This window comes from Saccostrea cucullata, unplaced genomic scaffold (assembly GCF_032062105.1).
Source record: "Saccostrea cucullata isolate Sc308-1 unplaced genomic scaffold, CSIRO_AGI_Scuc_v1 ctg128, whole genome shotgun sequence".
NCBI lineage: Eukaryota > Metazoa > Mollusca > Bivalvia > Ostreida > Ostreidae > Saccostrea > Saccostrea cuccullata.
In genome coordinates, this window is record NW_026935471.1 from 60,001 (window position 1) to 85,094 (window position 25,094).

At 34.1% G+C, this 25,094-nt stretch overlaps 3 protein-coding genes across 6 annotated transcripts in view; 2 read left to right on the forward strand and 1 right to left on the reverse strand.

Moving 5' to 3' along the window:
- The window catches only part of LOC134242944 (ATP-dependent RNA helicase DDX19A-like), a 16,546-nt gene extending 8,346 nt beyond the window's left edge, over positions 1-8,200 (forward strand). For both annotated transcript variants that reach the window (XM_062725146.1, XM_062725147.1), the window contains 10 exons: positions 1-46; positions 284-422; positions 563-655; positions 823-925; positions 4,871-4,985; positions 5,103-5,280; positions 5,624-5,864; positions 6,947-7,109; positions 7,382-7,579; positions 7,786-8,200. The exon at positions 1-46 is cut by the window's left edge and continues 174 nt beyond it. In XM_062725146.1, coding sequence (XP_062581130.1) covers positions 1-46; positions 284-422; positions 563-655; positions 823-925; positions 4,871-4,985; positions 5,103-5,280; positions 5,624-5,864; positions 6,947-7,109; positions 7,382-7,579; positions 7,786-7,847 — 1,338 coding nt within the window. In that variant the 3' untranslated portion in view covers positions 7,848-8,200. The remainder of the gene's footprint in view (positions 47-283; positions 423-562; positions 656-822; positions 926-4,870; positions 4,986-5,102; positions 5,281-5,623; positions 5,865-6,946; positions 7,110-7,381; positions 7,580-7,785) is intronic.
- Positions 8,201-8,702: 502 nt separating this feature from the next.
- On the reverse strand, positions 8,703-19,199 carry LOC134242941 (uncharacterized). Of its 2 annotated transcripts, XM_062725142.1 has the most exons (18): positions 19,065-19,199; positions 18,730-18,853; positions 18,358-18,436; positions 18,045-18,098; positions 17,578-17,673; positions 17,386-17,465; positions 17,181-17,251; positions 16,706-16,837; positions 15,347-16,468; positions 14,950-15,075; positions 13,674-13,822; positions 12,861-12,911; positions 11,182-11,284; positions 10,647-10,769; positions 10,366-10,478; positions 10,061-10,192; positions 9,771-9,941; positions 8,703-9,564 (listed from the first exon to the last, which is right to left on the reverse strand). In XM_062725142.1, exons 1-18 carry the CDS (start codon positions 19,084-19,086, stop codon positions 9,406-9,408), a joined length of 2,907 nt encoding a protein of 968 aa, XP_062581126.1. In that variant the 5' UTR covers positions 19,087-19,199; the 3' UTR covers positions 8,703-9,405. The 2 variants fall into 2 exon arrangements, with proteins under 2 accessions (XP_062581126.1, XP_062581127.1); XM_062725143.1 differs by lacking the exon at positions 12,861-12,911.
- A 49-nt stretch (positions 19,200-19,248) lies between these two features.
- LOC134242942 (F-box/WD repeat-containing protein 7-like) overlaps positions 19,249-25,094 on the forward strand; it is a 59,265-nt gene continuing 53,419 nt past the window's right edge. Inside the window, exons 1-3 of one of the 2 annotated variants that reach the window (XM_062725145.1) lie at positions 19,249-19,391; positions 20,857-20,980; positions 23,425-23,665. In XM_062725145.1, the coding sequence (XP_062581129.1) occupies positions 19,278-19,391; positions 20,857-20,980; positions 23,425-23,665 (479 nt within the window). In that variant the 5' untranslated portion in view covers positions 19,249-19,277. The remainder of the gene's footprint in view (positions 19,392-20,856; positions 20,981-23,424; positions 23,666-25,094) is intronic. The other variant, XM_062725144.1, reaches the window with a different exon arrangement.

The window sequence follows — 25,094 nt, forward strand, 5'->3', positions numbered from 1 at the left end:
CCCGCTCAGGATGGGGCAGGAGCCTCAGGAGATGATGAAGACAAAGGTATTGAAGTTAAAACACAAGACTGATCTTGCATGGTTATGTTGAATTGTAGTTAAAACACATGGCAGATTTCAGTTATTTGTAGTTAAAACACATGACAAATTTCAACTGTTTGATTTGTAGTTAAAGTAAAACATTTATGTTTTTTAAACATGTGAACACTGGTTATCTCTAAGGCATGTTTTTCACATCAATATAATGATATGGAATGATGCATATATTTCAAAATATTTACAGGAACAACAAAAGAAGAGGCCTCCCTTCTCAGAAAGTTGGTCCATTCAAAGCTTGTATCCTCCAAGGCAAACCTAGAAGTCTTACAAAAGGACCCCAACTCCCCACTCTACTCTGTCAAGTCATTCGAGGCTTTAAACTTGTGAGTCTGATTATTTCTTAAGTCATTCAGAATCTTATTGTAATAGAAATCTTGAAAAATATTAATTTTCTTGTAGAATATAAAATTAGAGGATTTTTAGCTATCAGTTTAAAATGTTTTTCTTTTTCATCAATTAAAAGGAAAAAGGAGCTCTTAGATGGAATTTACAGTATGGGATACAACACACCATCAAAAATCCAGGAAACTGCTCTACCTGTGCTCTTAGCTGATCCGTAAGTTTACAAATTTCTTTATTTTTGTAATTGAAGTTTAAGGTAATGAATCATTGTGTTCATATATCAATGCAAGTTAAAAAAAGAATTTTTGAGTTTGTGAGTTTTTGAAATTTAATTGTTGCATAATTTTTATTATGCCTTCATCATTTGAAATTTTTGTACAGTCCTGTAAACATGATTGCTCAGAGTCAGAGTGGAACAGGAAAAACAGCAGCCTTTGTCTTGACCATGCTTAGTCGAGTAGACACCAATGTCCACTATCCACAGGTAAAATCATCCTCCACTATCCAAATGTATCTACATATCTCACATTTTAAACATTGTATATTATTCAAAGACTATGAGAGACCCAATAGGAGAGGGGTTGTGCTGGGTAAACTTTCAGCTATATACAGTTTTTCATGCTCAAGTACTGCTCTTTTCTTTAGTCTGGTGATAGTGATAAAGGGGAATCATGAATGTAATTGTAAAGTACAGACAGGTAAATAGATTTACTTTATCAATTGGTTCTGACTACGAGATTATCTTGCCGATTCCTGATCGTTCTGTTTTTTTTTTAGCTCACCTGAGCCGAAGGCTCAAGTGAGCTTTTCTGATCACATTTTGTCCGTCGTCCGTCTGTCTGTCTGTCTGTCCGTCTGTAAACTTTTCACATTTTCGACTTCTTCTCAAGAACCACTTGGCCAATTTTGACCAAACTTGGTACAAAGCATCCTTGGGTAAAGGGGAATTTAAATTGTTAAAATGAAGGGACATATCCCCTCGCAAGGGGAGATAATCAAGAAAAGACAAAAATAGGGTTGGGTCATTAAAAAATCTTCTTCTCAAGAACCACTGGGCCAGTAAAGCTGAAACTTATGTGGAAGCATCCTGGGGTAGTGTAGATTCTAAATTGTTCAAATCATGACCCCCGGGGGAAGGGCGGGGCCACAATGGGGAATCAAAGTTTTATATAGAAATATATAGGAAGAATCTTTGAAAATCTTCTTCTCAAGAACCACTGGGCCAGAAAAGCTGAAACTTATGTGGAAGCATCCTGATATAATGTAGATTCTAAATTGTTCAAATAATGACCCCCGGGGGAAGGCTGGGGCCACAATGGGGAATCAAAGTTTTATATAGTAATATATAGGAAAAATCTTTGAAAATCTTCTTCTCAAGAACCACTGGGCCAGAAAAGCTGAAACTTATGTGAAAGCATCCTGGTATAGTGTAGATTCTTAATTGTTCACATCATGACCCCCGGGAGAAGGGTGGGGCCCCAATGGGGAATCAAAGTTTTACATAGAAATATATAGGACAAATCTTTGAAAATCTTCTTCTCAAGAACCACTGGGCCAGAAAAGCTGAAACTTATGTGGAAGCATCCTGGTATAATGTAGATTCTAAATTGTTCAAATAATGACCCCCGGGGGAAGGCTGGGGCCACAATGGGGAATCAAAGTTTTATATAGAAATATATAGGAAAAATCTTTGAAAATCTTCTTCTCAAGACCCACTGGACCAGAAGAGCTGAAACTTATGTGGAAGCATCCTGGTGTAGTGTAGATTCTAAATTGTTCAAATCATGACCCCCGGGGGAAGGGCTGGGCCACAATGGGGAATCAAAGTTTTATATAGAAATATATAGGAAGAATCTTTGAAAATCTTCTTCTCAAGAACCACTGGGCCAGAAAAGCTGAAACTTATATGGAAGCATCCTGGTATAATGTAGATTCTAAATTGTTCAAATAATGACCCCAGGGAGAAGGGCGGGGCCACAATGGGGAATCAAAGTTTTACATAGAAATATATAGGAAAAATCTTTGAAAATCTTCTTCTCAAGAACCACTGGGCCAGAAAAAGTGAAGCTTATGTGGAAGCATTCTGGGGTAGTGTAATTTCTAAATTGTAGGAATCATGACCCCCGGGGGAAGGGCGGGGCCATTATAGGGGAATCAAAGTTTTACATAGAAATATATAGGAAAAATCTTTGAAAATCTTCTTCTCAGGAACCACTGGGCCAAAAAAGCTGAAACATATGTGCACATGGAAGGATCATGGGGTAGTGTAGATTCCAAAATGTCTAAATTATGATCAGTGTGGTAGGGTGGGGATGCATTATGTATAACAAGGGGGAAATCTGGTAAAGAACAGAATGGTCAAAGCTTCTCAGGTGAGCGATGTGGCCCATGGGCCTCTTGTGCCCATTTTTGGGCAACAATTCTTCATCTAGTTTTTTTTTTTAGTTTTTATTATATACTTTATTGGACAATTTACATTGTTGCTTTATACTCATGTGACTGTTGAAGCCCTTGGGTACTGAAAATGCCTAAATATACGCATGAAATTAATTATTACGTAATTTCGCAAGGAGCACCAGTCACGAAATAAAATTACTCGCTTTTATTTTTATTTTGCTAAAAACAATGTTAAATCTCTCGATGAGCTGTCCATTCGCGAATTATTATTCTCGTGATTTGATGTTGAAGAGGCCTTTCGCGATAATAAGTACTCGTGAAAAATAAGGAATCTACAGTATCTTGTATATGAATTCCAAAGACGAAGTTCAACATCTGTCATTTAAGCTTAAAGGTCGTGTCTTTCATTTGAACAGATTTGTAGAAAGTCCTAATCCCAATTCAAAAATTCTTCTGTATCACAAAATATAAATTACTGTATACATGTACATGTGCTTAAAAATGGGATTCATATTTTAGCAAATTTGGTACAGACAACAATGTGCTATTTATATAAGATTACCACTAGGAAATCATTTATAAGTACAGTATATGACATGACACATTACCAGGTAGTATGTAGTGCTTATTCATAAATATACCAACTAATTACATGTACCGTACTCAGTTATTTGGCTAAATTTTGAGCATGCCAATTTTTCTAAACATATAGTAAGTTCCTAACAAACATTAGAAACCTAATTTTTTTTTAGATTTTAATGGTGATAATGATTTCTCAAAAAATTCCCTAAAAGACCCCAATTTTAATGGCCCTAGTCCCAAATCCCCAAAAAAGTGATGTGAGAGTAATGCTTGAAGCTTCCAGAGCTTTAGTGGATTGACACTTAAGGTTCACCTTTTTGAGTTGGCTCGCGTAGCGAGCTACTCCCTGTTGACATAGCGGTTTCAGAGCTGTAAAAATTTTCACACATTCATCAAGGTGATCCATACGCCAAATATGATAGTTCTAGCAAAAAATACTTTTGTTTGAGTGATTGTATAAACTTAAGAGGTAAAAACTGTATAAAATTTCATACTGTTACATTATTTATGTCTTCATGCTTTTAAAGAAATTTTTGTTTAAATATCTGTAAGATGTACAATTACTGCGTATGAATATATGTTCAAGCATGTACGGCGGATCTAATCTTCCCATCTGAAGTTTATTTATAAATAATTGACCTAAAATACTCCCTCACAAACACATGCTGCTCTCATTAGCTGTAGCTTAAGTGCTTGAAAAATCTATTTTTAGAATCCAGATTTCCTGTGGGAATCATTAAACTAATTACTCCATAACACTGACCACTGCAGCTATCATTATAGAATCCTGTGCTGCTTTTCACAATAATATGTGCGGAAGCCCATTAGTGCCATCCTGTACATATAAAGGAAAAGCAATATACACTTTATTTTTTAACTGAACATGGAGACATATAATATCCAATCTCTTAAGATGCAAAATAAGCTGAATATTAGGTATTGTGTCCAGATGTATAAAAAAGCTCAATTAACTCGAGCGAGTCAACTTGCAGGCCCTTCAGGTCTTTGATTGCACTCTTCTTGTCAGTCTGTCTTCTGAACTGCAGCAATCAGGACCTTGAAATTTTAGTAAGAACTATCTTTTGAACTGTGAGAGCTTGGGCTTTTAATTTTAGCAGATGAATTAGTTGTTTTATTAAGTTGAACTGGATATGAAATAGGTTTACTGACCTCCAGAGAGTGAGAACCTACTTTTTCTGATCTAGGCCTACATTTTATTCTATTATACAACATCTCCAACTGTTAGAAGAAGGGCATTGATATTTGCGTAATGTTAATGGAATTAAAAAAAATGTAATGCAACAAGCCATTCAGGAACATTTGCTTGTGATATTTGTCTCACTTTTTTTTTTTTAAATCGGTTCCACTTATTACAATTTGAGCCTTGAGAGATGATGCTTTTATACTCTATTTGGAAGACTATTGCAATATTGATTTTTTTTCCTTGCAGTGTCTGTGTATAGCACCTACTTATGAGTTAGCTCTGCAAATCGGCAAAAATGTGGAAGAGATGGGAAAGTTCATGACAGATCTGAAAATTGAATATGCCATTAGAGGAGAGAAGTGTTAGAAGATTTTATTAACTGTTCAAATATTAACTCATTAACTTTGTTCATAATACTCTTCATTAAACATCATCAAAGAAAACCAAACATATATAAAATTAAATTCTCAATTTACAGTGAGTAGAGGGACAAAACTATATGGCCATTTGATCATTGGGACCCCGGGGACAGTGTGTGACTGGGCCCTGAAGTTCCGCTTCTTTGACCTCAAAAAGATCAAAGTTTTTGTCTTAGATGAAGCAGACGTTATGATTGCAACACAAGGTCATCAAGACCAGTCCATCAGAATCCAAAGGTCAGTTGGACGACCTTTATATAAGGTCATACTATATACAGGGAAAATTTTTGTCCCTGTTTTATTTTCGCGCCTTTTGCCCTAACCTTGGGTGAATTTAAAACGGGAAGAATTCAAAGAATACAGTATAATTTCTTAAACAAAACTGTGACTTGGCGAATTTAAAACAGGTCAAAATTGTTTGCACGTGTGAACAGGCGAAAATAAAGCGGGGCGAAAATAACCCTGTCTACAGTATGTCCTTATCATTTAAATTGATGGGTCTTTAAATGAAAAACATATACATCATCTTAAAAATTTCAGGGAATTACTTCAAGAATTGACGCTTATTATTTTTGTTCAGGGGATTAGGGAAGGACTGTCAGATGTTGTTATTTTCTGCGACATACGAGGATGAAGTGATGAGATTTGCGCAGGCTGTGATTCCTAACAACCCCATTGTGATTCGACTCCGGCGGGAGGAGCAGTCTCTGGACAATATCAAACAGTACTACATAGAGTGTGCCGACCAGGAGGGCAAGTTCCAGGCCTTGTCTAACATCTACGGCTCTATATCAATAGGACAGTCTATGATATTTTGTGCTGTGAGTACTGCTGTCTGTAAGGCCTGTAAAGGATAAATATTCAGATATTGAAATTGTGATTTATCCTTAACGTACAGGTGTTGTCAATTAGACTGTCTTTTTTAGCTTTGTTTGTACTAGACTTGGCAATGTTGTTTAGTTTGTAAACCTGTACTACACCTCAGTCTGTTTTTACTGTAAAAATGCACTGGATATGGGAAGCCCAATCAAAATCATTAACATTTAGTAGGTAATAAAGAAATGATTTCATTTCATTTATAGGTAAACAAATTGTAAACACCTGTGACTGTTATTATATATGAATTATTTAACCTAACACTGGGACAAGGTACTTATTTAAAAGGAATTATGATAAAAAAAATAATGAATTATGACACAAACATACTGAATTATGACACAACTTTTAGTTATTGCATGAATTTTTGCCAAATCACAAAACAAGTCAACAGTAATTGTTTTGTCATTCTTTTAGCAAAAACATTTAAAACAATACAGTCAAACACAGTCTGATTCAAAACTCACCATATAAAATTCTCAAAATGCAAATTGGGATATCTGAATTTTGAATTAAAATTTTTTTATTAACTTGAAAAAAATTTTAAAAGTCTTTTCAATTTTCTATAGGATGTAATGCAATAGTTTCAAAGTACACTGTATTTTACAAAAATAACTTTCAAAGTATTGAATGGGAACATGTAGGCGCACGTGAAAATTTATAAAAGATATTAAATAGAAATAAGACATTTAATACGTTTATATTCTTCAAAGACTTAGCCCCACTGATGACAAGATACTTCTCTATTAAACTGTAGATTCAAAAATATGCACATGGATTTAATTATTCCCTAATTTCACAAGAAGCACCACTCACAAAATAAATTTACTTGCTTTTATTTTTATAGTGCAGAAATTTATGAATAAACTTTTGATCAACCGTCCATTCCTGAACTATTATTCTTATTATTTGATGTTAAAGAGTCCTTTCATGATAAAAAAAGGAATCTACAGTACATCATGATGATATTTTAAATTCAGTAGCTGCTTTTTATAACTCAGTTGTATAAAACTTGTGTCTTATACAGACAAGAAGAACAGCGGCTTGGTTGGCAGAGAAGATGACAAAGGAAGGGCACGCTGTAGGTCTCCTGAGTGGAGAATTGTCAATAGAACAAAGGGCGGCCATCATCAACCGCTTCAAAGAGGCCAAAGAGAAAGTACTCATCACCACAAACGTCACAGCTAGGGGTGAGTGGTAGCTATTGTGGAGGATTTAATTGAGTGTAGTTAACACCATAAAAGAATACATAAAATCTAAAGCACATTTTTTAAAAGATACAGATAAATTAATAAAAGATTCTTGCATTGTGCATTTTGGTACATGGAATGGATGTGCAGTGACATTTAAGTAAATAATCAACTTAAAGTTAACCTTCCTTTCTCAGATTTCTTTCTCAGTGTGACCTTTACTAGTATTCTTGAGAGGAGAAATGACAGATTCTCTTTTATTTTCATTACAGGTATTGATGTGGAACAAGTGACAGTTGTAGTGAACTTTGACCTTCCCCTAACTCCGCCCCCAGAAAACAAACCTGACTTTGAGACCTACCTCCATCGGATTGGACGAACGGGTCGTTTTGGCAAAAAGGGCTTAGCAATAAACATGGTGGATGGTCAGAGGACATTTCAAACAATGAAAGCAATTGAGAGATACTTTGGTAATTGTATAATTTCTGTACAGTTATAGATTTTCAGTAGAATTTGTTTCCCTAAATCTATACACTGAATTCTTCATTTTGTGTTTTTAAGACGGAGGTATTCATGTAGATACATCTTACTGAATAATAGATATGGCTCTCTTAGGATTTTAAGGCTACCTGCACTTGTTAATAAGTTTTAAATCTTTATTTCTTTTTCAATGTAGGGCGTGAAATCAAGAAGTTAGATGCAGATGACATAGAAGAAGTGGAGAAGATTGGCAGTTAGAGAGGAATCTCCCATTCATCAAGTCAAAGCTATCGTCTTCATACAAATTGATATAAAATCAACATTTTACTGAGTAGATGACAGTTTTAGTGATTTTACATTTTATGCAGAACCTTGCAACTGCCAACTGCATCTGAAAGAAAATGTGAATAAGGTTTAGAAGGGGAGATAATTCCTTTCATGTGTCATTTTATTTCATGTGAGAAAGACATCTTTTAATGTTAATAAACTGTGACAGGTCAGGCCGAGCTTCTGTTCAGAAAGTACTGCTTACTATTTTCCTGACATGTATTTTATGTGACTTTGTTACTGTATAAGATCTTAAAAAAAAATAAAATCTGTATTGTGCTAGTGTTGGAGGTCCTGTTTTGGTCACCTGTGGAGAAGAGTGGCACTCAGGGATGATGATTATGAGGTGTCTGTCTGGCAAACTCCGTTGCTCAACTCCTTAAGAACTGTTAGTTACATGTATGAATTTGATATTTTACATATTATACAATTATAGACTCTTTTGATGTTGAATATGGTTTGTTTTCACATGAAAAATATCAATACACTGTATTGACCAAGGCGAAGTGAACTGTGATTTTACAGTATATGGCCTCAAAGCTGATGAATATGTAGTGTTATGAACGGTTTGCATTTGTATAGATTATATAGGGACTATAAATAGACTATAATAAACACTTTCTTTCTTATTTTAAGAGACAAGATTTTAATAATAATGAGCACTTGTATCACCAAAGTTTATGCTGAGCTCATGATATCGCACTTTGAAATTCTGTAAGAATGCTGTGAAAATGACTTGGAAATGGTTGTACTAAAATGGGTCTTCTAAATTAAAAACACGACAAATATATACTAAAATGTTTATTTATATTTTATTCATAATAAAATAACAAAGAATTGTTCACAGTAGTACAATCACTCTATATTGCACTTGCATAATCAGAAGTTTACTCGCATACAGAGTATCATGGGAAACCCACAGCCAACCTTGCAATAAGAGTATGCTAGATTGGCAGTGGGGTGTCAGACAATGACTACAGAGTAAGTTCATTGAGATAACTCGATATTCCTATAAAGATGTGTACCTTACTGACCCATCCAATATTCCATCAAGAAACTTGTTACAACTGACATTTGCTTCATTTTCTCCCGACACAGCAAGCAAACCCTGAACAAAGCATAAAATAGTTAACACTATGGATATCTCATTCAGATTACACACTAGGTAAAAGTATTTTAAAATAACATTTGGAGGTAATTTAGATTAAAGCTGATTTGACAAATAAAATATTGATTTAAAATTTTAACAGGAATAAAATGTTTTACAATAAGTACTATAAAAACACCATCTGTAACTCTAGATGTGTCTTTTAAAATGTACAAAATGTTAAAAGGCACTGTATATTTGTTTCTAAAATAATTTTTTCATTGAAATATTGACAAACATGTGCTATGGTATGCTTATGATCAATGGCTATAAAACAAGTATTTAATAAAACAAAGTCAGCTGATTTATGTATAATTTCCCCAGCTGAATATCAGCAGGGTGTCAAGCCACAAGTTGCGGGGTAAAAGCGTAGTCGTGGATATCAGGAGTCTCCAGGCAGTCCCCTGTTTGTGATTTTCTCTTGTTTCTCCGAGCACATTTGGGACACGACTTGGAATCGGACTTGCAGGATTTGTGGAACACAGACTTGCATTTAGGACACTGAAAATATAAACCAAGAAGTCTATGTCTGAAAAATTTATAGTACCAGCTGTTTAATGAGCTACTATTATCTGAATTCAAAAATATGTACAGGTTTAATTGAGGTAGGTACAGTGTATAAATTGTTTGTGTAGTTTTTTTGATGGGATTTGTGCAAATGAAGAATCTGTATAAAGGGACATAACTCTGTAATTATGAAGACCTACCCTGATTGTATCATCTGTCTGGAATGGATAGATGACCTTAGGATTGTGACAGAGCTCACAGATGAACCCCTTCCCACTACACAGGGGACACTCGTACACATGCTTTGTGGCAAACTTAATGGACTTCTTCAGACTCTGTGTCAGCTGACCCGAGGGCACCTGCAGCAGATCCTGTGTAGAAAAAGGCATTTAATTTATCAATATGAGCACCTCATTTTGCACTCAAAGGATAAGGATAAAATAACATAATGGACAATCTGCAAATAAGATTCGCTTTACTTTGCACTCACAGCTAATGTATAAGTATGAATGCCCTCATATAAGTATTCCTTTGGCCACATGCTCTTTCTGAATTCATCTGCAGTCGACTGTTTACATGTGAATAAGTACGTCTTCAAATGGCAAAGTTGCTTCCTTAACACCTGTTAAATATGTTTGAAAATATTAAGCATTATCAAATACATTTGTATCACTGTTAAAAATGTGAGGAAAATCAGTAACCCCAGCATTACTTTTGGTGGTTACTGAGTAAAAATATTTGGAGTAAAAATCATTGTTCGTTGGGAGGGAGGGTACTTATCGAAACTTAATATACCTGTAGCTGGTCCATTTCTTTGATATGTTCATACAACCGGGGGTTCACAACAGAAACATCAATGATGGAATGGTCCTCAATGTCTTGTAGGTAGGTCAGGGACTTCTTGGAAACTGAGGATATAGAAATTGATATTGGACAATTAACAGATATAACAAATTACGCTTATAACAGCAGAATTGCGTGTCCCAGGCACTTCCTTTAAATCGTGTTTTACTGTATTGATATTTTAACTTATAAGTATTACACAGGTATGCATTGTATCATAGAAAAGATTGTACCTATATGCTTCCTGAAGTCCCAGTTGTGAATGATAAAGGCTGGAATGTAATACTCCTCATTTTCATGACACTCGAAGCAGTAATACTTCCCATCAAATGTGCAAACCCGAGGTTTTCCATAAACTGAATTAAATACAGAATGAAATGTAAATTTGTAATGCAAGTATAAGGAAAATATAGGATCACCCATGATTTATCGTTGAATATGATTTTTATCCCACAAATTGTGTTTTTTTTTATCCCCGAGCCTTGGCAAGGGGATAAAAACATACGAGTTGGATAAAAATCATATCCAACTACAAATGATGGGAGATTCTTTTTATCCCATGTTTTATACTTTACAACCAATGTTTTATATAGAACTCCACTTTATTTTACTTCATCACACTAATGCAGAAACCATTGTGACTTCATAACTGCACTTAGTGTGGGATTTCAAAAATATCCAATGAATCATATCCACGGGATAAAGGGGTAAACATGGGATAAAATACCTTTATCTATATTCCTGTAAAATGAAAAGAAAATCTCTTACTGAATCCGATTGGTCGTTTACAGCTGCCACACTGGTAATTCTGGGCGTCCAGTCCTTTCTCATTGGCTATCACCCCAAGCAAGGAGGCCTGGCTTTGAGAGTCCTTAAATAGGAAATCATAAATCAATAATAAATGAATATTAAAACGTTGATCTCTGTACAATTCATGTATAGACAAATTTTAAAATTTTAAATTAACTTTTTTAATAAATAGGCATTTTTACATCAGATATATAGACTTCAGTCAGATTTACATTAGATTTACATTTCTCAAAACAGAAGAAGAAAATAACCATATATGTATAAACTGTGATATTTTTATTAGACACTTGCACTAATACATGTAATTCATAGAACAACAGGAGCAAAAAAAAGATTTAAAAGACTCGAAAACATTCACAACACTCTAGAATATTACCCCTGGTAATAAACTAAATACTGTATACAGGGAAAATTCCCCCCCCCCCCCCCCGTTTTATTTTCGCCCCTTTCGCCCCCTCCTTGATTGGACAAAGAACTATATGCGGTATATTGCATATGTTTGCCCCCACAAAAGTCAAATTTTGAAAACTTCCTGAAATGTGCTGAATTCAATAAATTGTACGAGAAATATAAGTTAACAGAAAATATTATAGTTCCAGAGCAGTGTATTCACAATTTCTGTTTTTATGACGTCATAAACTAGTCCGATTTTATATCCTTTTTCAGAAAGAGGACAAAATGGACAAAATTTCAACAATTTAAGCTTTAGAATTTATAGAGCGCATGTGTGTTCAGGAACAATATTGACATATTTCATTGATATTATCATTCTACACATTATATCAAAATTTTAATTCTGAACACACATGCGCTCGGTGACTTTTATTTAAAATATCGACGAAATATGTACATTTTTCTGCAAAATTCATAAAAAACTGAAATTTACGTCATATTTGTGACGTCATTACGTACATATGACGTCATTACTTATGAAATTATTCAGTGCTTTGAAGTCAGCATATACTCCCCTGTTTAAGGACTTAATTAAATATTACTCCATCAAAGTTTGATTTTGGGGGGCAAATGTTGGTTAATACCGCATATGGTTCTTTAAAACGGGGCGAATTCAAATTATACCCCATAATTTCTTAAACAGAACTATGACTGGCCGAATTTTAAACGGGGCAAAATTGTTCACAAGTTCAAAAGGGCGAAATTAATATGGGGCGAAAATAACCCTGTATACAGTATATGTCCTGATTGTACATAGTTGGGGAACAAAATATCAATGTTCATGGATTTCTTAGGCAGCCCATACAGACTTTGAAATGCTTTTTTAAGAAGATTGAAGTTTTCTTTTGAAGTTTTAATGATTTTTAATCCTGTTTTATAATATTAATGCATTGCAAGTATTTAAGTTCCAAAGACTGGAATGTATCACAATACTTGGAATTTGAAAATTTAATCATTAAAGATAATGGTTAAATTCTCAAAATGAAATGATAAGCTCCTCTAAACTATTATGTATGTATAGTTACACTGTTATCTGCAGAAAGAAAGATACTCAAACTCTACGCCATATGTTATAAAGAAGAAAGACACAAGCACACATGCAATCTAGGTTACAAAATCAATGGAGAAAGAACTGCAAAAGAACCAGTTAGTAGACAAGCCTCTGCGACACCCTGATCACTCACTCTTTCCGAGCCTTCGGAATCTGGGTCACCCACTATCTCGTAATCTTCTTCCTGAATTCAGTCAGTATTTCCCAAAATAATTAATTCTGATGCATTTCTTTCAACATACATGTACATGAATTTTGGAACAAAGGTCACATTAACATAATATTCATAAGAAAAAAAATGTAATTATTTTCTATGATGCATACTACAATGCTGAGTTTTAACTGAAAAAAAGGCTAATTTGTGTTTGGATTATTTCAGGTTATTCCCCTAGCTGACATGCAAATAAAAAAATTATATAGCTCTGCTTAACTATGCTTAATCTCTTCTGAACACATTAAATAAAACGTTACTTATTTTTGATACTTTCAATGTGAAATGTTTATTAAACACTGATAAATTTAAGTAACTTAATAGTATATTGCTTTATATACTAGATTGACTACTAGGTTTCAAACAAATGCCGGGAATAGTCTTCTTAATTGCGACCATTCAAAACAATAAAGGAGGACATGGATTTTTTTAAATCAAAGACTACAGAGTATTTTAAAAGAAAATTTATTTAGATAAAAATATTTTTTTTAAAAAATCAAATAAACAAATTTAAAAAATCAAGAGGAATATATATATAGAGTGGACATACATTGTTTATTATGAAATAATGAGGAAATTTATACTTGGATAATTACACAAGAAGCATCTGTATATATTCTGCAGGATTCCATTCTCATGTCCAGGGTAAGAGACTACACGAAAGTAACATATACTTTTCTTTCAAAGACTAAAGTACTTTTTAAGTGTTTTTATTTTAAATTTTAAATTTTTCACCTGAGATGTAGAAAATGTTGGGTCCACCTGTGGTGGTGATGAAGAGAAGTCACTGCATTCTGGAAGTTCTTGAAGCACATCCTCCATCGTAGGGGAGGCAACCTGGCTGGAGGGCGTGTAACTCTTCAACAAGGAATTAAAACTCTCAGCTGAAATACAAAGATAGTCTGGATGTAGTAACTGAGAACAAATATATGTATTGTGAAATTTGAGAAAAACAACCAGGATCTTTCCTCTATAAGGAAGTGTTGATTTCAGATGCACAAAGATCTATTCCTACAAACCAAAAGTGCTGGGAGCTACTGAGTAAAACAGGGAAGGATGTTACCTAAGCAATAAATTCTGTCATATTCCAAGGAAACCATGCATCACTGAGTTTCATAAAGAAAGTGATTTAATTTAGTTTTGTTGGTGACACAACATAATATTTAAGGAATCACTGTCTAGTTAGTATAGTATGCCAGGGCATCAATGATAGTGGGAAACATGGGATAATTTGCATAATGGGCAAAGTCCGTTATGCATAAATTATCCCATGTTTCCCATTATCGTTGATGTCCTTGGTATACTATACTAACTAGACAGTGATTCCTTATATTTCCATTTCATTGTGAAATTTAATTGTAGATTTAAAAAGATTTTAAAAATGTAGACATCGATTTAAATTACACGAGGACTCCCATGCCAATTTCAATAGTCCTCGCCCACTGACGTCAAACACAAAGGCAGCCGCACGAGATTTACATGCATATTTAGCCTCCTTAGCGTTAGACACAGAGACAGATGTGCATGAGATTTGCATGCATACTGTAAATGTATTATATTTAGCATGTATGATATTTGGAAGAAATTGACTTTTGAATAAGTTAGCGTAGATTTGATTTAGAGCATTTCTTCTTATTCTTATCTATGTGTTTACGTGCAAGACATTTAGCTATGTACTTGACTTAGCAGTTGCTGCAATCCGCCAAAGCCGCTAAAAAGAATACACAGCCAAATGTAATACATTTACAGTATTAGGCCTCCTTAGCTCCTGACCTATCGACCTGCCTAATTTACATTCAGGTAGAATTATTGAGAAATCAAACCGGCTAACTTTCAAAAAGTTATCATAGAGAGAAAAATTTGAAATGAAAATATAAAATGGCAAACACATACTACACCTACATGTATATTTCAATGACTTACAGTAAGGAAATAAGTTTAAAACTTTAGTTTTGTTGATGATGTACAGTAATATAAAGTGACAAGTGAAAGTTTGATTCCACATCCTTACATTTATTTCTGACAGGCATAGAAGCTATGGTGGTTGGTCGCACAGGTTGTTCAAAATCTGACGACCATCCACTGCGAGCCCCAAGACTGTTCCCTACACTGGGAGGTGAAGATATTCCAATACCATCTGAAAATATCAAGTACAGGTAAATTACAGGTAAATCAAACTTACATTTAAATACCTTCTTCTACAAGTATATTACAAAATCAAAACTTAATTTAAAATTTTATCTGTCAGAGGTCTTAATTTGCAACTTTGAGAATCAATTAAATCTGAATGTGTTTGCACTCTTTATTTATTACATTTGGGTACTAATTACTAATTCTGTCAGTAACAATTGAATTTATCCTATTGCATCCAAACATTATCTAACTGTTGTGTCAACATCATCACTTACCCTCATTTTCCGGCTCTAGGCAGACAGATAGTGCCCCTGACCTGGGTCGTCGTGGAGAAGAGGAGACCTCCTCACCCTCTTCACTCCCTACAGAGAACCTCTTCTTTGTGGTTTGGTCCATCATTGTTGTTACTATTGCATCAGCTACAGCCGGCGACAGCTGAGGTTGGACTATGTCACGTGGTGACACATTAAAATCAGGTTTTAGATTCTCCCTCTTATCTTTTGACTTTTTTCTTGTCCTTTTCTTCTGGTCAAATGAGTCATCTTTACTGTTATCATATGAAGAGTCACTCGTTAAATGCTCTTTCCTATCTGAATCAGCAGGACTATTAAGTTCTGTGTTGAGAATATCCTCTAAAATCCGTTCATTCACAAAATCTTGCTGCTGAGATGTCAATTTTACTTCACTAGCTTTGTTTTCCGTGATCAACACAGGCTGCGTTTTTTCATATGTACTTTGAGTATTTTTAGACTCCTCCAGACATTCATGTATATCCTCATATCCATTCATCTCTAGAGGACTTATCTGAAGTCCCGATCCATCAGTATCACAGTAGCTTTCCTCCTCTAAGCTCTTACAGTCTACCAGCTCAGCAGAGGCACTCGAGTAACTCAGTTCCCCGTAAGAGCTTGGATCATTTAAAGAAGGTTTTCCCGGTGAACTCAGCTCAGAGTCTGAGGTAAGATTAATACTGGGAGGCAGTTGATCCATTTTTCCATCACTTTGTTTGACCCTGGTACCATGACTTTCACTGTCCTTAGAGAGATCACCTGTTTCATCATCATCATCATCAAACATTGGTTTGCTGTCATGTCCTTGATCTGCCACATAGGAAGCGGGGTTTCTGTTGTATTTAACAGGGTCAGGGCAGGAAACTCGACTAGAACTGGAGCACTCTGACCTAGTTTTATTTCTAGGCTTCATGCCACGAATTTTGTCTACATCTTCCTGAGTCAGCTCAGAACTGTACTCAGTCACTGACCTTCCTTGTGGAAGGGGAGATAACCCGCCATCATCCAAACTTGATCTTTTTTTCGTTCGCCCCTTTTGTCTGTTGACAGGATTTATAGTCTCCACATCTTCCTCTCTTTGGATGACTTCAGGTTTTCCTGATGGTACTGTATTAATAAATATTTATAAGACACATCAATTTCATCAAAATCATTAAATAATAATTGAAGTAATCACTGGGTAAGCAGAACCTTTTAAAATCTTTATATCATTTAAAATAAATAGCTGTTGTAGTCATTATTTGACCAATCAAAGACTTAAGAAAATTTTTACACCACTGGAGTGATGGGGAAAGACTGAAAAAATAAGAGAGACATAAAGGTTGACATGTTTATTTTTCCTACCTCTGTTAGGGTGAATTACAGGCAGAGGAGTGTTCTCAGCATCAATTAGTCCCGCCAGGACTAGTGAGGAGTTAGGCCAGTTATTGAGGACACTGGAGTTGTAGGACAGCTGAAACTCATACGACATCAGTCCTATCACAGGAAAGGAAGAATATGACGATTATACAACAATCCTTAAAAAATTTCTCATATTCTTTACTGGATAGATAAAAATTGATACATGTAACATTATAAAAAGCAAACAAAAATACATCTTCATGTAGGTAGTTTAAAGCCGGTATTGTTCAATATGCTTGAGACATTATTTTTTAGTTCTTTTAAAATTGAATTTCTTTAGATATCCATATCCTTAAAACATGCAGAAATCAAAGAAATTTTCAAGATATCTCAGTTTTTGCAACTTTTCTTTCAAATCTAATAAATTTTCTGAAAAAAAATAAAGTCCACAAGATTGTTTGTATTCATAAATGTACACCTTTTAAGTAGGAAAGAAAAATTCCTGGTTGTTCATGATCTCTAAAGTATGATGTACTGCTATAAAAGTACCTGTAAAACATTAAATGATTTAATCATATCAATGTCTTTATGCAACTGTAATATATAATATATCTCTGAAACTTATTTCCAAGACTGATTTATATGTAGAAAACTTTATTTGAAGAAAAACAGAATGTTCTCACTGCAAGGATCTCTTGTCTGCAATCATAGCATTGACGTAACTTTCCATCAACCCATCATTGAGTGCCACCCGGATCCAGGCCTGGCAGAAATCAATAATAAACATCAATTTGACTTATCAGAATAGATATATATATATATACATGTATATATAATGTTTAAGTCTTTTATTTAGACATAGAGCTGTCACTTACTCTACAGAGGCCAATCTCTGTGTTGACCTGAGCCAATCTCTTAAGCTGAGCCACTACATCACTGTGAGTAAATCTCTCACAAAACAACCAGAAGTTCTATAAAAGTTGATACATGTACAGAAACAACTAATAATAGCGTTTATTTACGATCAACCAGCTTATCAAAATTTCTCAGAATTTTGCTAGTAATATCAATTTCATTAAAACTAATGAATCAACTGTTTAAAGTAAAACACAGCAATGTATAGTGGTGGACAAGATAAAGTTGACACCTAGATATGAATTGACTGGACAAGTATGAGAAAAGAATAATGTTATTCATAACAAGAGCTTTAATTTCTGAGCATAATTTACTTCAGTGAAATGATTCTGCTTGAATAGTATGATAGTTGGATATAATATTGACACTAGTAATACATGTACATAATTATGCTATATTTTTAAGGGAAATGAAGTCATTAACTTACAAGTTGTTGAGCTCCATTTTCATATCCCTGGTTTATACCAATGTAATTTGCTATCTGCAATTATAATAACATGTTGTGCACATACTGGGATAATGTACTGGTACCTACAATTATCTGTAAGTTACTTTTTACTTGCAAAAACTTTATTTTCACATAAATAATGTACAATATATATAGGCATTATAGCGGACATACAACATATACAAAGAAATTTTATTGAGCATACATTGCTGTTTTTTTTCTCTCAAAGAACTTTACATATCTATGATTTTTTTTACTTGAAGATGATTGTATATTCTCTTAATATGGTTACCTTTTTGGAAACTGGTGGCTTGCAGCCATGAAGGAAGATGCTCTCCAGGATGTTACAAATAGCATTGGCTGAATCGGTGCTGGAAAATTCAAATATCGACATTAAACATCGTTCATTAAACTTCATTACTTATTTCATCAATTGAAATTTAATTCTTTTCTAATAAATCGCTGTGTATTTTTTGCAATAAAAGAAATTGGCTTGTTTTGTAAAGCTTCTAAAATGATTACTGTGCCTTCCCTACATTATCAAGACTAGTAATTAAGTTTATGAAAATGCATGCATGATCTGTAGCACACAGGATGTACTGCCTACTTCAAAACAAGAGATTTTCATGTTCTCTTAAAAATATCATAGCATAAGTAATGATACCTGAGAATCAGTTCATCTGAGTTCAACTGCTGTTCTCTCTGTATTCTCTTAATGCAGGAAGATAGTTCTTTTGTGATGTTTTGTTTAATATCATTTTGATGAGCAATCTCAACTGAGGTTGGGCCTAGGAATAAAATATTAAAGTCTCTTAAAATTTCACAACTGCTGAATTGCTTTTCTAAATATTTACTAAAAATACAGGAAACTTTATGCCTTTTTAGAGCAATGAAAATAGGATCTGGCTACCGTCTGACATTCGATCAGCTGACAACCACCCCTTGTCCTTGAACAGATTTCTTTATTTAAAAACTTTGTTTAAAGAGTCAAAAATGTACCTTTTCTTTTAAACAAACTCATTGGAATTTTACATATCGATTTTCCTGTGGATCTGAATGTATTTACGTATCTTCAAATGGGAGTCTTTGTGTTGTTTTGCAAACAAACGAATGACTTCCGGTTTGGGAAATCGAAAGTAGCTCGTGCGTTCAAATGCGGAACTACTCGGGCTTCTTCATAGCAATGTAAAGAGAGTCGTCTGATGGCTAGCCATGGCATCAAGAACGTCTTCTGCTTTAGAAATAAGAAAATTGAGAAAGAAACTAAGACAGATTGAAAATTTAGAACGAAAGGAAGGCGATTTATTGGACGAAGAATTAACAAAAGTATATTTTAAAGTTTTTTTTCAAAGTTTTATTTTTAGCTCACCTGAGCTGAAAATTCAAGTGTTACCCCTTCCGTTCAGAGTTTATTAACTAATGCATGGAACATCTTTAATTAAAGACAGTCCAATTTTGCTGGGTCACACACTGAACGAGAAAAAAAATCAAAAGTGACATTTTCATAATGTTGTCTGTGCTCAATGTAATTAAAATTAGATGTTAGATCCACTCGCATACTCGCAACACTAACATCTAACAACATCCCATAGAGGACAATCTAATTAAAATTAGATGTTAGATTCACTCGCATACTCGCTACACTAACATCTAACAACATCTCATAGAGGATCACGTCAGAGGTCAAATTCGGAACAACTCTAAATTTATTCTCTACGATTACGTCAACAAATATACGATGATTTTGCAGGTGACGATTCGATTGGTTGATAGAATTTGACCCCTGACGTGACCCTCAATGGGATGTTGTTAGATGTTAGTGTAGCTAGTATGCGAGCGGATCTAACATCTAATTTTAATTAGATTGGTCTGTGCTAAACCTTCTTAAATTTATTATTTAGCATGTTTAGGCTTTAATTCATGATAGATGGACTAATAATCTATCTCTCGATACTACTCGTCCAGAAATTTTGAGTAGGGGTCATAATGATCATGCATTCATGTCCAGTTGACCTTTTTGTCCCAAACTGTTGGAAATCAGTGGTATGGGAGTTATAAATACACTACTCCATAAAAAAGTTATGGCCATGTTTAAAGTTTTTAATAAGTGGGTCAAACTCAAAGGTCAAGGTCAAAAATATTTATACCAACTGAAAGGTTTGTCACAACGAATGTGAAGTATGAAAGATCTGGCACCAATTGTTCAAAAGTTATGACCAAGGCTAAAATGTGATCATTTGTTTTGTAAAAGTGAGTCAAACTTCTAGGTCAAGAGGTCAAATTTGGTGGTATCCAAAGAAAGGTCTTGTCGCAAGGAATACAACTGAGAAGTATGAAAGCCATAAAGTCACTTAAAAGTTATGAGCAAGTTTGAAGGTTTTGCAGACAAACAGACAAATGTACAGGGCAAATATACCCCCAAATCTTCAGTTGTGATGGCATATAATTACCTATCTCTTTCATATTCTTATGAAGCAGAATTTATAAATTTTTTTCATGAATGGAAGATTGAGTTTCAATTAAATATAATAGGGCCTAATACAATACATCAATAACACTAAGGGACAAGTCCGATTAAAAAATAGTTATTTCCATTTTGATGACCCTCCTTAATGGGATTCCTACAGATTGTACTATGCAAGCGGATCAAAGGATTTGATTTTAACCTCTAATTGCAGTTTTTCTTTTACACATTAGCTGATATGAATCTCACCCAATAGAGCTACAGTCTCATCAGGGGCTTATGATTTACTTTTAATATTGTTGGATATAAAGTTTTGTTTTGAATCAGATATCTAAAAAGACAGAAATTCGGGAGCAGCTTCTGCAGTTGTTGGCCACTGCTGAAGATGACAATGAAAGCTTTGAGGCATCAACACAGTCCAATGTAACGAACAACAGCAATGGATCATCAGGTAAGAGTTTAGTTTGGACAGATACAAATTAGCAAGGGCAACTTTACATAAAAAAGGAGTCTGATAGTAAATTCAACTCTCATCTAATTATGTGGCTATATGCATTTCTTTGGAGAGAGATTTTTTAAGTTTTACCATAATATATACATGATGTAGCTGTAGGTTAAATCTGATATCTGAATATTGGTAGGATTTTTAGAGTCTGTTGAGATACTGTATATGGGGTGTTGAAACATCAGACTTTTAATAAATTTTATATACAAAGATTTTGAAGGTATTCTTTCGAAAGGTTATCAAAAAGTTCATAGACTGGTGCCTTAGAAGTAAAATTGGTCTCTGGTTAAGGTATACTGATTCAATGCTGTACACATGTATTGAACATAATTTTATCAGAATTTATTACAGTAGAGCCTTAACTGTTAATCCCTGTACATTTACCAATATAATCCAGATGCCTCACCTTACAGAAAAAATTTGTTGGAAACATAATTTACATATACAAATTAGAAAAGATCAATTTCAGTAATCCAGCCTATTCATTAATCCACTTGATTTGCTCATGAAGACAAGCATACAGATTAAGAGGGCTTAACTGTATAAGGTCTGGGTATTATTAGTTACATAGTCTTTTAGTGACAGGGTATGGGATGATACCTGGTTAGTAAATTTCATACCTGGCGAGGCGAAGCCGAGTCAGGTTTGAAATCTGTGTAACGAATTTACCCCACCGATGAAACATTTACGTTTTATCTGTAGTTTATAAATGGTTTTCTCTGCTAAATGCTTCATCATGCTTATACTGTGCCTATTATGACGTCATGTTTGACGTCATGTTTGTGTTTGTGTTGTGTTTGTGTACATCAACCGGGTATAGATTTACAACTGACCGGGTATAAGTAATCCACCACCTTCACGTGACAGACTTCGACCAATCGTAAGCCAGGATTTCATGGAAAAATCGACAGAGGTGGGGTAAATAATCATATGCCTCCAAATCAGCTGTTCATATAAATAAGTAAAGTTTCAGTCAGCAAACACATTGATTTTATTTTAGACCTTAGGTACACTGTAAAACAACTTTTATTCGCTTCAACTTTTATTCGTTATTTGTCAGTTTGAAATCGATCCGTGACAATTATTTTTCGTGACTGAGGATTTATTCCGTACAAATACAAAGCAAAATAAATGGTTCGCAGCAATGAATATTAGCAAGTGAAAGTAAGATAGCTGGATATAATTTTGACACTAATAATGCATGTACATAATTATGCTATATTTTTAAGGGAAATGAAGTCATTAACTTACAAGTTGTTGAGCTCCATTTTCATATCCCTGGTTTATACCAATGTAATTTGCTATCTGCAATTATAACAACATTTTGTGCACATACTGGGATAATATACTGGTACCTACAATTATCTGTAAGTTACTTTTTACTTGCAAGAACTTTATTTTCACATAAATAATGTGAATTAAATAGAGATATCAGACTTTAAATTTTATATACAAAGAAATTGAAGGTATTCTTTCGAAAGGTTATCAAAAAGTTCATAGACTGGTGCCTTAGAAGTAAAATTGGTCTCTGGTTAACGTACACTGATTCAATGGTGTACACATGTATTGAACATAATTTTATCAGAATTTATTACAGTAGAGCCTTTAACTGTTAATCCCTGTACATTTACCAATACAATCCAGATGCCTCACCTTTCAAAAAAATTTGTTGTAACTTGGAAACATAATTTACATATACAAATTAGAAAAGATCAATTTCAGTAATCCAGCCTATTCATTAATCCACTTGATTTGCTCATGAAGACAAGCATACAGATTAAGAGGGCTTAACTGTATAAGGTCTGGGTATATGATCATATGCCTCCAAATCAGCTGTTCATATAAACAAGTAAAGTTTCAGTCAGCAAACACATTGATTTTATTTTAGACCTTGGGTATACTGTAAAACAACTTTTATTCGCTTCAACTTTTATTCCTGATTTGTCAGTTTGAAATCGATCCGTGATGATTATTTTTCGTAATTAAGGATTTATTCCATACAAATACAAAGCAAAATAAATGGTTCGCGGCGATTAATATTTGCAAGTGAAAGTTGATTGCAAAACTTGCTAATATTTCTCGCATGCGAATAAAAGTTGGTTTACAATATCTCTTTAAGAATAATGTATTTAGTCAGAGAGACATAAACACTCAACAGTGACAGTACTGGATTACAAGATAACATCTTTTTTGTAGGATGATGAATGGGCAAACAAACATTTAGGTCTCAAGCTTAAATTTAAAAAGTGTTCTACGTTGATTGTTAAATTATGTTCCTTCTAAATTTTGTAAGCACAGTTTGCAAGGTGAATCCTTATGATACAATACCATAAACTTTTTGACAACTCCTGATTTTACTATATTTCAATACTGAGTAACTATTTTTGTAGATACACAGGATTTTGAAATGTCTGCTGTTAATATTACGGTGGTAACTCCTGAAAATGAAGAAGATGATTCGTATGTGGATGTGGAATCAGTGGATGTGGACATGGTTGAGGAAGTCTCCACGCCACGCTCCACTGATTTCCATCCACAGGTGGAGGAAGTATCTAGCACTGCTAACGTTTCACCGCGTAAAAATGAAGCTGATTTGACACCAGAGAGAGGCGCTCAGATTGAACAGAACAGGTGAGTTTTTGGATGTTAGTACAATAAAACACCCTCATTTATAATGAATTGATGCATTCTTTAAAAAAAATTCTTTACTGCTGGACATCAGGCAGCCAAACTGTTGGCATGAATGTAATAAGCATTGAGTCCTCTACCAAAATTGTAAAATTCATGGCCCCTGGGTTAGGAGTTCTGGTGTTAGGGTGGGGCTCTATTGATCTTTTAGTAAAAATTGCATTAAACCTTTGAAAACCTCTCTTCTGCTCCTGGGTATTATACTAATGATTTGAGTACATAGTTATGATAACCAAAGGTGCCTCTTCTAGAACTGTGAATTTCAAGGCCCCTGGGTCAGGGGTATCATGGGGATGGGGCTCTAATGATAATGTACTGAGAATGAATTAATGCTTTGAAATCTGATCTGTTGTATTAATCAAACATTTATGATGAGCAAGGGTGCCTTTTCCAAAATTGTTAAATATGTGGCTCCAGGGAGAGGGGCTCCTTTTGGGTGGGGGCACTACTGATTATGTATAGTGGAAATGTATTTTTTACATCGTTCCTTGGATCTACCTTGTGGTATTAATATCTGAGTAATCAATCTAAGCACATCAAGTCTATAGTTTTGATGAACAATGGTGCCTCTTTAAAAATTGTGAATTTCATGATTGCCTGTGGTTTATTACAGAAACCAAAGTCAATTGTTGGAAAAAATATGAACCATTGTACATGAATTTTGTGAAACACAGGTAAATCTATGTGAATTAGTGAAACACAGGTAAATCTGCAGTACATGTAATTGTCAAAAAGAAGCAGATTATATGAACTATATCAGAACACCGTAAAGTTGAATCAATACCTAAATTATAAAATATAAAAAAAGAGAAATAGAACAAACTTACTTCATATGTCTGATTCTTGGTAAATGGCTGTGTGGGAGAGGGTGGTAAATTCCCAATCTTATCTAATTATGGCCATATTAGTGTAAATTAATGATGAAATATTCGATGATTCTATAATAATGACTTGTTAATTTGGAATATCCAGGGGTTTTTATTTACAAAACGGGAAACACATTGGCATTAGTTGTTTCAGACAGTCACTTAATTAATATTGATAATTCTCATATAATGAACGTGATGTTGAGATTTTTTAGATAAAGGATCTGAAATGAGAGTTAGCATTAGCTGCCTTATTAATAAATTTGGTTGTTAAGAATAGTTTTCATACATTATGACATTTAAATGTTAAGAGCAGTTGGATTTGCTAATGTTCTGTTGTAATCATTCTATCTGTTGGTCTGTCTGTCTGTTGATCTTTCTGTATGTTGATTTGTTATTCTTTCATCCCAATAAATTTTGCCTTTGAGGGTTCAGACTCCAGGATTAATCTTATAAAATAATATTCCATCATTTAAGATGTGCTTTAGAAGTTTCTGTGTGTCATT